General features: G+C 41.8%; 1 protein-coding gene across 1 annotated transcript in view; it reads left to right on the top strand.

The window, feature by feature from the left end:
* The window catches only part of atp1b3a (ATPase Na+/K+ transporting subunit beta 3a), a 71362-nt gene extending 64573 nt beyond the window's left edge, over positions 1–6789 (top strand). The window contains exons 6-7 of the mRNA XM_043702799.1: positions 5122–5199; positions 6073–6789. Coding sequence (XP_043558734.1) covers positions 5122–5199; positions 6073–6240 — 246 coding nt within the window. The 3' untranslated portion in view covers positions 6241–6789. The remainder of the gene's footprint in view (positions 1–5121; positions 5200–6072) is intronic.
* The last annotated feature ends 6339 nt before the right edge of the window (positions 6790–13128 follow it).

The raw sequence follows: 13128 nt of genomic DNA, 5'->3' as shown, positions 1-13128 counted from the left end.
CCCCCCACAAGTATCCAAAACGGTATACTTGTTCTTGAGGGGAACGGCCGCAGGGGGTCCCTGCACTGGCTGCTTCCTCCCAGTCCCCCTCACTGTCACCCATCTGTCTGCAATCTTTGGAGTTACTACTTCCCTAAAGCTCCGATCTATGATCCCCTCTGCCTCCCGAATGATCCTAAGTTCATCCAACTCCAGCTCCAGTTCCCTAACACGGTCTTGGAGGAGCTGGAGATGGGTGCACTTCCAGCAAGTGTAATCAGCAGGGACAGCCATGGCATCCCTCACCTTAAACATGTTGCAAGAGGAACATTTCACTGCCTTCACTGCCATCCCTCTAAAAGTAACCTTTTAAAAAAAAATGTTGCTGTCATATCTGCTTCTGCCACCTCCTCTGACAGTGTGTTCCAAGCACCTACCACCCTCTGTGTAAAAAAAACTTACTTCACACATCTCCTTTAAACATTCCCCCTCTCACCTTAACCTTATGTCCCCTAGTATTTGACATTGCCACCCTGGGAGCGAGGTTCTGAACATCCGCCTTATCTCATCAGTTTATAATGCGTGACCCTTTAATTTTAAACTGTGACCACTAGTTCTAGATTTTCCCACAAGACAACTTCCTTTCCACATTCATCCTGCCAGGATCCCCAAGGATCTTGTATGTTCATTTCACTCATCTCTTACACTTCTAAATTCTGGTCAACACAAGTCATGTTTATCCACCCTTCCCACCCTATTCCAAGAATTAGTCTGGTAAAGCTTTCCCCAAACTAGTTCCAGTGCACTTACATCTTTCTGTAAATTCAGGAACACTGTGCGCCAGATGTGGTCTCACCAATACCCTGTATAACTGAAGCATAACCTCCCTTCATTCCCCTCACAATAAATAAGAACATACCTTTAACGTTTCTCATTACTCACTTACCTGCATTTGCAATTTATGCTCTAGGACACCTGCAACAGATCTGTCTGTGTTTCAGAGCTCTACGATCTCTCTCTCTCTCTTGTACCATTGAAATAAAATCATCATTTTTCTTCTTCCTGTCAAAACAGATAATTTCACAAATGGGGAGGGGAGATGATAGTGTATTAGGAATATGATTAGATTAGATTAGATTACTTACAGTGTGGAATCAGGCCCTTCAGCCCAACAAGTCCACACCGACCCTCCGAAGAGCAACCCACCCAGACCCATTCCCCTACATTTACCCCTTCACCTAACACTATGGGCAATCTAGCATGACCAATTCACCTGACCTGCACATCTTTGGACTGTGGGAGGAAACCGGAGCACCCGGAGGAAACCCATACAGACACGGGGAGAATGTACAAACTTCATGCAGGCAGTTGCTGAATATCACTGGATTCATAGTCCAGAAAGCTAGGCTAAAGCTCTGGGATTGTGTTCACCAGGGCAGGTGGTGGAATTTAAAACTCAATCAACTTGGAATTAAATGTTGGTTCATTACTATCTACGTTATAGGAGGAATGTGATAGCACTAGGAGAGGGGGCAGAGATTTACCAGGATGTGGTCTGAGCTGGAGAGTTGCAGTGATGAAGAGAGATTGGACAGGCTTGGGGTGATTTCCTCAGAGCAGAGGAATCTGAGAGGGGACATGATTGAGATGGAGAAAATCATGAGGGGCATTGATAGGGGAGGTTGGAAGAACCTTCTCCCCTTGATAGAGAGATTGATGACCAGGGTGCATAAATTTAAGATAAGGGGCAGGAGGGTTAGAGGAGAAGCAAGGAAAAGATTTTCCACCCAGAGGATGCTAATGGTGGTACAGGTAGAAACCATCATCATATCTGAGAAATACTTGGATGTGCACTTGCGGTGCCAAGACATAGTGCTGAGAAATGGGTTTGGAATGGTCAGGTGGCTGCTTTGGACTGGAATACACATGATGGGCTGAAGGGCCTTTTACTATGCTGTAGCTCAATGACTCTAACTCAATGACAATGTTCTCACATTATATTCCATATCTATATTGCTTTGTAGCCTCTGTGTGTTTAATTGATCTTCCAAACCCATTTGATTTATAAACGGAATGAGTTACAGAAGAAAGCTAAAGCAGAACAGAGATTTGACATTTAAAGAAAAAGGATAGTAGCAGATGAGTTTCTACAGAGTTAATGTCTTTTAAGCAACATTGCAAGAGAAATATGGAATTGATTATTTCTTATTGGGATGTCCTTTACTGATCTGTAAAGGTGGGTGAAAGTGAGGACTGCAGATGCTGGAGATCAGAGCTCAAAAATGCGTTGCTGGAAAAGCGCAGCAGGTCAGGCAGCATCCAAGGAGAAGGAGAATCGACGTTTCGGGCATAAGCCCTTAATCAGGAATGTCCTGAAGATTCACTTTTGCATAAATGAAGTTTTAGGATTTAGAAATTTTCAATTTAGATGATTTACTTTTTAATGTCCTATTGGTGCTTTTCTGGTTTAAATTTTAGGAGCCTGATGTTTACATTATTCTGTGCTTTGGCACTCATTTTGAATAAGTGCTGGTGCTACGTTAGCAAGACAGAAATTTCACATCAAACTGAATGTGTGCACTTGAAGGAAAAAATTCCAAATTGAAAGTTGAGAAATTAATTACTTTTGATGAGATGTGTGTATTCATATTATAAATATCAAATGAAAGAATCTAAATTTTAGGAATTTATAAATTCGAGAGCTTGGACGGTCAGCACTGAGTAGCTCGACTGTTAATTTCCTTTTCCTTCTCTGATTGTACCACCGCAGAGATACACTGAGAGATAATCTCATAGTGTTGGTTGGATTTAGTACAGAGTACAGGACATTTGGGAAAGGTAGAAGGTAGAGGGGTGACTCCACTGATACGTTGGATTCTCACAGTAAAGAAGGATGTCCTAAGTCTGGGAAAGTAATACTGGAAAGTAAGGAGGTAGCAGACACATTGGACTGATTTTTTGCATCAGTCTTCACAGTGGAGGAGACAGGAAACTTCCCCGAGACAGCTGTAAATCAGGAAATGGCAGGGAGGGAGGAACTCACGAAAATCGTGATCACTTGGCAAATGGTACAAAGTAAACTGTTGGAGTTATGGGCTAGTTATTGCTGGTACCGTTCCATCTAAACCACTCCGAGGTTCTGGCACAGTGATCTTCTATTCTGGAAATCGCTGCTGAGTACAGACTTCAAAGGCTGGAATGAAAATTAGAGGGAACACTGTTTGGGTCCTGATGGAATTCATCCTAGGATCTTAAAAGGATTGGCTGGTGTGATTATTGCTGAATTGGCTTTAATTTTTCAAACAGTTCTTTAAAGGTTTCATTAGAATGGTGAATCGTTCACCCAAGGAAATCCAAACAGATAAATAGAAAGCAGGAAACGCCAACAGTGCTTCGTCCAGAGGCTCACTGAAGGTGTTACCAAGTATGGTGATGAAACGTCTGAAAATGAAATTTCCAGCTCAGCAAGCAAACCTACATCCAGAAAGCAGAAAACTAGAGCTTAGTTAACTTAAAACATGTATTATAGGTAAAATTTTAGAAGTTATGATTAAAAATGTTATAGCAGTGTACTTAGAAAAATTCACAGTTGTCAGGCAGAGTCAACATGGTTTTGTTAAACGGAAATCCTGTTTAATCAATTGATTGGCGTTCTTTCAGGAAGCAATGTGTTGTGGATAAAGAGTGGTGCAATTTCCAGAAAGCATTTGATGAGGTGTCATATCACAGATCATTGCAGAAAACCTCATGTTGTAAAGGAGGAACACATTGGCATGGATAGAGGATCAGTTAGCAAACAGAAAACAGAGAGGAAACATTAGTGGGTCATTTTCTGTCTGGCACAATGTCAACATAGAAATGAACTGTAAAGTAGAGAGGTCATGCTTAGGGGCATTGGTGAGACAACATTGAGATTCCTTTGCTGAGTTTTAGTCTCCTTACTTAAAGAAGGATGGAAATGCTTTGGAAGCATACCAGGGAACATTTATCAGATAATTACCTGGAATGGATGGGTTCCTTTATGAGGAAAGGTTGGTCAGGCTTGGCTTTTATCAGCTGAAGTTTGAAGAGTGAGATGTGTATAATTCTCAGGGATTGTGACAAGATGGTTGTGGAAAGGATGTGTATTTTGGGTGATTTGTTTAAAGGGTCGCCCAGTTAAGACAAAGATGAGAATTCATTTCCTGTGAGCAGGTTGAGAGGCTTTGCAGGCTGTCCTCCTCAGAGGGTAACAGATTCCTGATGAGCAAGGGAGGGAGAGGTTACTGAGGGCAGCGTTCCCTCTATCAGTAACTTCTGATTCTGGACTGGGGAGTTAAGCAATCAGAGACAGTGGAGTATCAACTCATCAAGTGACTTTTGCTCTCAATTTGTATGTTGTAATTATCTCCTGTAGCGAGTTTGTGGCTTTTTGATTTATAAGTGACCACCAAGGAATGATAAATATCATTTAATATTCCTTTCCCTCCCTTAGCCTGATTAAACAGACATAACTGGTCATCACTTGGAATTCATTCTGCTTGGGTTTAGATTAGAATGGTGCTGGAAAAGCTCAGCAGGTCAGGCAGCATCTGAGGAGTAGATTAGGTTAGATTCCCTACAGTGTGGAAACAGACCCTTCGGCCTAACCAGTCCCACACCTACCCTCTGAAGAGTAACCCACCCAGACCCATTTCCCTCTGACTAATGCACCCAACACTACGGGCAATTTAGTATGGCCAATTCACCTGACCTGCACATCTTTGGACTGTGGGAGGAAACCGGAGTACCCGGAGGAAACCCACGCAGACACGGGGAGAATGTGCAAACTCCACACAGACCGTTGCCCAAGGCTGGAATCAAACCTGGGACCATGGTTCTGTGAGGCAGCAGTGCTAACCACTGAACCACTCTGCCGCCCCAAGGTAGGAAAATCGACACTGGGGCAAAAGCCCTTCATCAGGAACGGAGCCCTTTATTCTGCTTGGGTCCAGCAGACTGCCTGAACTCACTTAACTAGCATTTTCAATATTGGCTGTGTTGCTAAATCCATAGTTTGTTTATTTTAAATTATCATATATTTCTTAGGCCACTCAGAACGTCTGATCAGTTGAGTGATAGTATCGAAGTAAAGGATTGTCACTTCTTGCTTCTCTTTTACAGAAAGAGCCACAAGTGGATATAAAGTACTTTGGATCATTTGATAAAATGTACTATCCATATTACGGCAAAAAAGCCCACGTAAGTTTGTTTGAATTTCAATGCTACATTTTTGTGCTCATGTGTTTAACACTTATTCTGTTCATGCCAAATAATGTGAAATTTCTGAGAAGACTATTAATAGATTTTTGTTAGTTAAAGGTTTCGAGGAATGTGGAGAAAGTCGTAAATGGATCAGAGGTACAGCAATACTCCAAACCAAAGGCTAATCCCCGTTCCTGACTGTGCACGTGAACGGGACCCGATGGTCTAGTGGCATTATTGTTGGACTGTTAATCCAGAGACCCAGATAATGTTCTGGGGACCTGTGTTCAAATCCCACCACGGCAGGTGGCAAAATTTAAATTCAATAAAAATTTGGGATAAAGAGTCTAATGATGACCACAAATCCATCACAGAATATTGGGGGGAGGGTGGAAAAAGCCCATCTGGCTTCCTTTAGGGAAGGAAACTTCCATTCTTATCCAGTCTGGCCTACATGTGACTCCAGACTCACAGCAATGTGATTACTCTTAACTGCTCTCTGGGTAATTAGGGATGGGTAAGAAATGCTGGGCTGGCCAGTGACAATAAATAAAAAGTGTTGCTGATTTTCCAATTTTTCTGTATCAGTTTGTAAGTTAGTGAGGAGAAACTGAGGGCTGGAGATCAGTCGAGAGTAGGATTCCCCTGCTCCTCGGATGCTGCCTGACCTGCTGTGCTTTTCCAGCACCACAGACTCGACTGTGAAATTAGAGTGAAAGTTAGTCTTCCCGAGCCAGTCAGGCTTTGGCTGGTTCCCTTCCTGATGTTAGGAAATTATCTGTCCAACTCCAATAAAGGCAAAGACGCTCAGAACAGTTGATATTAAAAGTTACTATCACTTGATTCTTTTTTTTCTGTCATTCCTTGCAGGTAAACTACTCTCAGCCTCTGGTTGCTGTGAAACTAATGCTGGGTACCAATGACACCAACAAGGATTTAATGATTGAGTGTAAAATCACCGGAACCAACCTGAAAAACGATGATGATCGGGACCGATTCTTGGGTCGAGTAGCTTTCAGAGTTCACGTGACCGAATAGCATGAGCAGGAGAGCTTGCACGATGACTACTTTGTTGTCTTGTTTCGTTATCATGCGCTGGACCTGCCATTGTAGATGTGTGACCACTTTGAAGGGGGGATGAGCTAGATGGCATTTTATGGTAGCATCATGTTGTGCTTCCAGATATCAAGTGTTAAAACAAATCCTAAATATATAGCTGCCTGCCTTGCCCCAGCCCAACCCCCTGTTGGATCAGTTTACGCACATTTTAAGACATCATGCCATAATAAGGGACCTGTAAATAGCTCTAATTATAACTTGGAATAATGGCGGTCTTTGTCCTTCTTGTGCTGTGATTTTTGCCCCAAGTGTATGTCTGAAGCTTGATGTGCTGTTGCTGTGTACATATTTAATGGACTTAACACAGGTTAACTTTCACATAGACAAATGGAACGTTTAGGAAGCAAGATCAAACGATATCCCAGGCTGGCCGTAAATGATTTTATAACCTTTGCAGAATTATGTCTTTCATGCAGATGCCTTAAAACCTGTATGAAGAAGAGAAAAATAAAACTGATTTTAAACTTTTTTTGGGGATATGGACTGGTGTTTTTACATTTTGCTTTACCTCTTGAGCAGAAGGCTTTAAAACAGTAATAAACAGTTTCTCTCGGATAGACTTGTCTGGATGGGTGCAGCCCCGACAACACACAGGACACCATCCACGACAAAGCAGCCTGCTTGATTGGCACCACATTCACAAACATCCACTCTCTCCACCAACAATGCTCAATCGCAGCAGTATGTACTACCAACAAGATGGACTGCAGAAATTCACCAAAGATCCTCAGACAGCACCTTCCAAACCCACCACCACTTCCCTCTAAAGGGACAAGGACAGCAGATACACAGGAATACCCACCACCTTCAGGTTCCCCTCGGCATTCTGACTCGGAAATATATCGGTGCTCCTTCACTGTCACTGGGTCCCAATCCTGGAATTCCCTCCCTAAGGGCTTTGTGGGTCAACACATAGCAGAAGGACTGCAGCTCAACCCCACCTTCTCAAGGGGCAACTAGGGACGGGCAATAAATGTTGGCTCAGCAAGGTTCCCACAAAATGCATAAAAAAGAAACCATAGGTGTGGTTACAGTGACACCATTCCAGCCGTATACATTCAATTTAATTAAAAATGCTATCATGTAAGCATTTAACACACTTCAAAAAAAGTAAAACATTTACCTTTTGGTAAAATATATCAAAGCACTTAATTTAGGGTATCTGGTCAGCATGGACGAGTTGGACCGAAGGATCTGTTTCCGTGCTGTACATCTCTATGACACACACTGAGAAAAATGAATACAGGCTGCGACTGGTTCCATCCTCGGGTCTGATTGCAAGTCAATTTAATCGCAAGTGGGAGCTCAGCGCAGGACAATGTAAAGAAGCAGTTTGTAAGTGTTTGAATGTCACATCTTTATATGCATCCCCATATGAGATCACATTTGTAAGTCAGACATACCTAAATCGGGACCCTCCACATCAACATCGCCCACCCAGCGTGCGGACCGGACCAATCTGAAATATAGTCATCCCTGGCAGGATTCTTAATTCACTATTAGCTTTTGGCCAATCCTGACCTTTAAAACTGGTGACAGGTATTTCTAATCAACCCGATCAGTGATGTCATTACAAAGCAAATGAGGGCTAGAACCAAAGCCTCCTGATGTAGACACTACCACAATACAGGCAAATGTCAGCAGCTCAGTGAACAAGAGCATCCAGAGGCTCAGACACAGTTACGTATCAACCAAGTTGTTCAGAGATGTTATTATATACCCCTGGAGAAGGTGAGACTTGAACCTGGACCTTCTGACACAGAGGTAGGGACACTACCACTGTGCCACAAACCTCTTTGAGAAACCTTGAAATATAGTTTTTGAAATATAGTCCCAGGATCGATGTGTTGTCCCAGTCAAAATGGTGGTTTTTTCGACTGGGACAACACATCGATCCTGGGACAGGCTAAGCAAAGACATGCCAGAGAATTCCTAGAGGCCTGGCACTCCAACCATAACGCCATAAACAAACACACAGATCTAGATACCATCTATCAACCTCTCAGAAAATGAACAGGAAATGACATCACCACAAACCCAAGGAACCTCATCCAGGATAAACATATAAATAGAAAACAGGAGACAACACCTTCGCTTCACTTGGAGGTCGCCACTGATGATGTTACCTAGCCAAGTAATGAAATATCTGGATATCAAACCTACAGCTCAGCAAGCAAATCTATACACCTAAATTGTATGAACATCTCAATATGTGGGTTTGTTCTTTCCTAGTATTAATCCATTTTATGCTTAGTTACCATTTTTCTCCTGAGTAATTCTTGATCTTTGAAAACAACTTCCTTTAACATAACTCCTTGAAAGTGGAGTCGCATATAGATAGGATAGTGAAGGTGGCGTTTGGTATGCTTTCCTTTATTGGTCAGAGTATTGAGTACAGGAGTTGGGAGTTGTTGCGGCTGTACAGGACATTGGTTAGGTCACTTTTGAAATATTGTTTGCAATTCTGATGTCCCTTCTATCAGAAAGATGTTGTGAAACTTGAAAGAGTTCAGAAAAGATGTACAAGGATGTTGCCAGGGTTGGAGGGTTTGAGCTATAGGGAGAGGATGAACAGGCCGGGGCTGCTTTCCCTGGAGCGTCGGAGGCTGAGGGGTGACCTTATAGAGGTTTATAAAATCATGAAGGGTATGGATAGAGTAAATAGGTAAAGTCTTTTCCCTGGGGTTCGGGAGTCCAGAACTAGAGAGCATAGGTTTAGGGTCAGAGGGAAAAGATATAAAAGAGACCTAAGGGACAACTTTTTCACGCAGAGGGTGGTACGTGTATGGAATGAGCTGCCGGAGGAAGTGGTGGAGGCTGGGACAATTACAACATTTAAGAGGCATTTGGATGTGTATATGTATAGGAAGGGTTTGAAGGGATATGGGCCGGGTGCTGGCAGGTGGGACTAGATTGGGTTGGGATATCTGATCGGCATGGACAGGTTGGACTAAAGGGTCTGTTTCCATACTGTACATCTCTATGACTCTATGCTGCATTTTTGGGAAATTAACTCTTAGCAGGACTTATACACTTAATGGTAAGGTCCTAGGAGCGTTGCTGAACAAAGAGACCTTGAAGTGCAGCTTCATAGCTCCTTGAAAGTGGAGTCACAGGTAGATAGGATAGTGAAGAAGGCGTTTGGTATGCTTTCTTTTATTGGTCAGAGTATTGGGTAGGAGGCTGAGGGGTGACCTTATAGAGGTTTATAAAATCATGGATAGGATAAATAGACAAGGTCTTTTCCCTGGAGTGGGGGAATCCAGAATTAGAGTATTGGTTTAAATTGAGAGGGGAAATATTTAATAGGGACCTAAGGGGCAACATTTTCAAGAAGAGGGTGATACAGCATTTAAAAGGCATCTGGATGGTTATCTGTACAGCAAGGCTTTAGGGGGATATGGGCCAAGTGCTGGCAAACAGAAGTAGATTAGGATATCTGATTGGCATGGACGAGTTGGACTGAAAGGTCTGCTTCCATGCTGTTCAGCTCTATGGCTCTTGTGACTCGAGAAAAATATCATTGTAACTCCAACTGTCCTTGTGAAACTTGTTGAGTTTAATTTTATTTGTCTAAATCCTTTTTGGTTCTCAAGCCTCACTCAGTGTCCTTTAAATGACCAATGAACCCAATGGTATTATCCCATGATTTTCCTTTCCCTGGTCCAGATGTTAACTATTATCTCTCCTTGAATGGGTTTCAAGGTCTCACAGATGGTGACCTCAAACCTGTGTTCCTTGAAAATTAGAACCCTTTCAGAATTTTCTTTAGCTTCTCAGTCAACAGTATTTCAGTTTTTAACAGATGATTTTCGAGCCAACGCCACAGGACTTCTAAATCCCTATGTTCTTTGTGCTCCTTTGAAATGAGGTCTTTATAGATCCAGGCTATATAACATCCACCATTAGGTTATTTTTTAATCTATTGGATAACTTAAATTACTTAATTCTGTGACACCCCATCTCACTATCAAAATTACATGAAGACTTGGTTAAAGCATAATCTCCACAACCATTTCAGAAAAGATGTACAAAGATGTTGCCAAGTTTGGAGGATTTGATCTATAGGGAGAGGTTGAATAGGCTGGGTCTATTTTCCCTGGAGTGTCGGAGGCTGAGAGATGACTTTATAGAGGTTTATAAAATCATGAGGGGCGTGGATAGGGTAAATAGACAAGGTCTTTTCCCCGAGCTGGGGGAACCAGAGGGCATAGGTTTAGGGTGAGAGGGGAAAGATTTAAAAGGGACCTATAGGGCAACTTTTTCATGCAGATGGTGATGTATGTATAGAATAAGCTAGTGAGTTTTGAGAAGATTCGTAGCTTAGGTTGAGGTTCTGGATGTAGGTATGCTCGCTGAGCTGGAAGGTTCATTTTCAGTCATTTTGTCACCATACTCGGTAACATCTTCATTAAGCCTCTGGACGAGGCACTGATGATGTTTAATGCTTTCTATTTATATGTTTGGGTTGGTGATGTCATTTCCTGTTCTTTTCTCAGGGGGTTGTAAATGGCGTCCAGGTCAATGTTTGTTGATAGAGTTCCAGTTGGAATGCCATGCCTCTAGGAATTCTCGTGCGTGTCTCTGTTTAGCTTGTCCTAGGATGGATGTGTTGTCCCAGTCGAAGTGGTGTCCTTCCTCATCCATAGTATCCTACATACGGATGACGAAAGACACCACTTTGACTGGGATAACACATCCATCCTAGGTCAAGCCAAACAGAGACACGCATGAGAATTCGTAGAAGCATGGTATTCCAACCGGAACTCTATCAACAAACATGTTGACTTGGATTCCATTAACTGTGCCTGAGAAAAAGAATAGGAAATGACATCACAAACCCTAGGAAACTCAAACATATAAATAGAAAGCAGGCTACACCACCAGTGCTTCATTCAGAGGCCCACTGAAGATGTTAGCGAGTATGGTGGCAAAACATCTGAAATTGAACCTTCCAGCCCAGCAAGCAAATCTATATCCATGGAATGAGCTGCCAGAGGAGGGTACCATTACAATATTTAAAAGGCATCTGGATGTGTATATGAATAGGAAGGATTTAGAGGGACTTGGGCCAAATGCTAGCAAATGGGACTAGATTAATTTTGGATATCTGGTTGGCATGGACAGGTTGGAGTAAAGGGTCTCTTTCTGTGCTGCACATCTCTAGGACTCTAGATTGAAAATTCCTGTTTCCAGAAGCACAGCAAGGACATGGATCTGTCAGTCAGACCAAGAACAATTCTCAATCAATCTGTTCTGTCTTCAATTAGCAGATCAATTATAGAAAGCAGAGGCAACTTGAGTGGCTTAAAGTTGAGTGAACAAGGAGTTAAAAATTTCAATTGCTAACAGAGGAGAAAAATTGTGTTTTCCTGAACTTTCAGTAAGCAATGTGCAATAATTTGAATCACTATTCCCGACACAGAGGTTGTAGCTTTGGTAGCTTGCATTTAAAGTTGAAATTGCAAAGATGTGAGACAGTACTCAAATTGGAAAAGCCCGTGTATAGTTTTATTAAATCAAACATTTCAAAGGTTTCACAGGTGTGTCATCGAACAAGGTGTGACACTAAGCAAAAGTCTATTAAATAACAGCAGCAACCTGAAATAAACACTCTGTAAATTAAGGTTTTCAGTTAGTAGAAAAGGTTAAAGTATAATAATAGGATAAGCAGAGCCCCATCATATCTATGATCTGGCCATCTTTGAGGTCAGTCTAACAATTCAAATGTGTAGCCATTGTGTAAAAGGTATCCCTTGACATGCAGACCAAATAAATCTATGATGTAAAATTGCAATATTTTCTGTTCCATATCTCATAAATATAGAGTTCAGGTACATTTGACATTTGGTGGAACAATGTATTCTCACAGTTTGTTATTACTGTACAGAAAGGGATTTTCTCCTAATTCCCACTGCTTTATATATGCACACATAAACTTTATGTGCCACTTTTCAGTATCTTATGTTGACACCAACAGCTTTGCATTTGATTCCTGCACTAACTGAGGTTACCATGAAGGACTCTCCTTCTCAACCTCTCCTGGGGCACGGTGACCCGTTTAAATCACTACAATCGTATCTGTGTCTGTCTACTGAGAGAGCAGTCCTATGATCAGTTGGGACTAGGGCGACTTTATATGATAACATAGTTGTTTTTATATTAACATATTAGTCATCCTGTGGCTCATTTATAAGCAGTGGAACAATTTGCTTAGGGAAGATTATGCAAAGAAACATACAAAATTGCAATTTGAGATATACTTTTTTCAAAAATATCTTTTTAAAAAAAGCCAAGTATGACCATAGGTGATGTAATCCTGTTAAGAGTAACTGAAATTTATGAAATGCATTGATGGGCTGTTATTTTGTTAGTATTTTTTAGCCAATAGTAAATTAGAAGACAACATGCACTTGAAAGGTTTTGAGGAAGGGTCACCGGATCTGAAAAGTTATCTCTGATTTCTCTCCTCAGATGCTGCCAGACTTGCTGAGCTTTTCTAGCAATTTCTGTTTTCGTTTCTGACTTCCAGCATTCACAGATCTTTGTTATTTTTGCACTTGAAAGGTTTTCATTTGTAATTGTTAAGGGCTCCTGGAATTAGTGGATAATTCATTAGCAGGATTGAGAGGTGGTCAGGCAACAGAAGTGTTACCAACTTTAAAAAAATGTAAGTGTTGGAACAATATCCAGTAAATACCTGTCGTGACCTTTTCTCGATCCAACCTGGGTTGGTATGGTCCACAAAGGGCCAGAGACTTCTCTGTCCATTAGAGAAACACAATGTGCAGTTTGAGGGGAACCACA

The sequence above is a fragment of the Chiloscyllium plagiosum genome, chromosome 13 (assembly GCF_004010195.1).
Source record: "Chiloscyllium plagiosum isolate BGI_BamShark_2017 chromosome 13, ASM401019v2, whole genome shotgun sequence".
NCBI lineage: Eukaryota > Metazoa > Chordata > Chondrichthyes > Orectolobiformes > Hemiscylliidae > Chiloscyllium > Chiloscyllium plagiosum.
The sequence above is the reverse complement of the archived record's forward strand: the minus strand, read 5'-3'. Positions and strand labels throughout refer to the sequence as shown.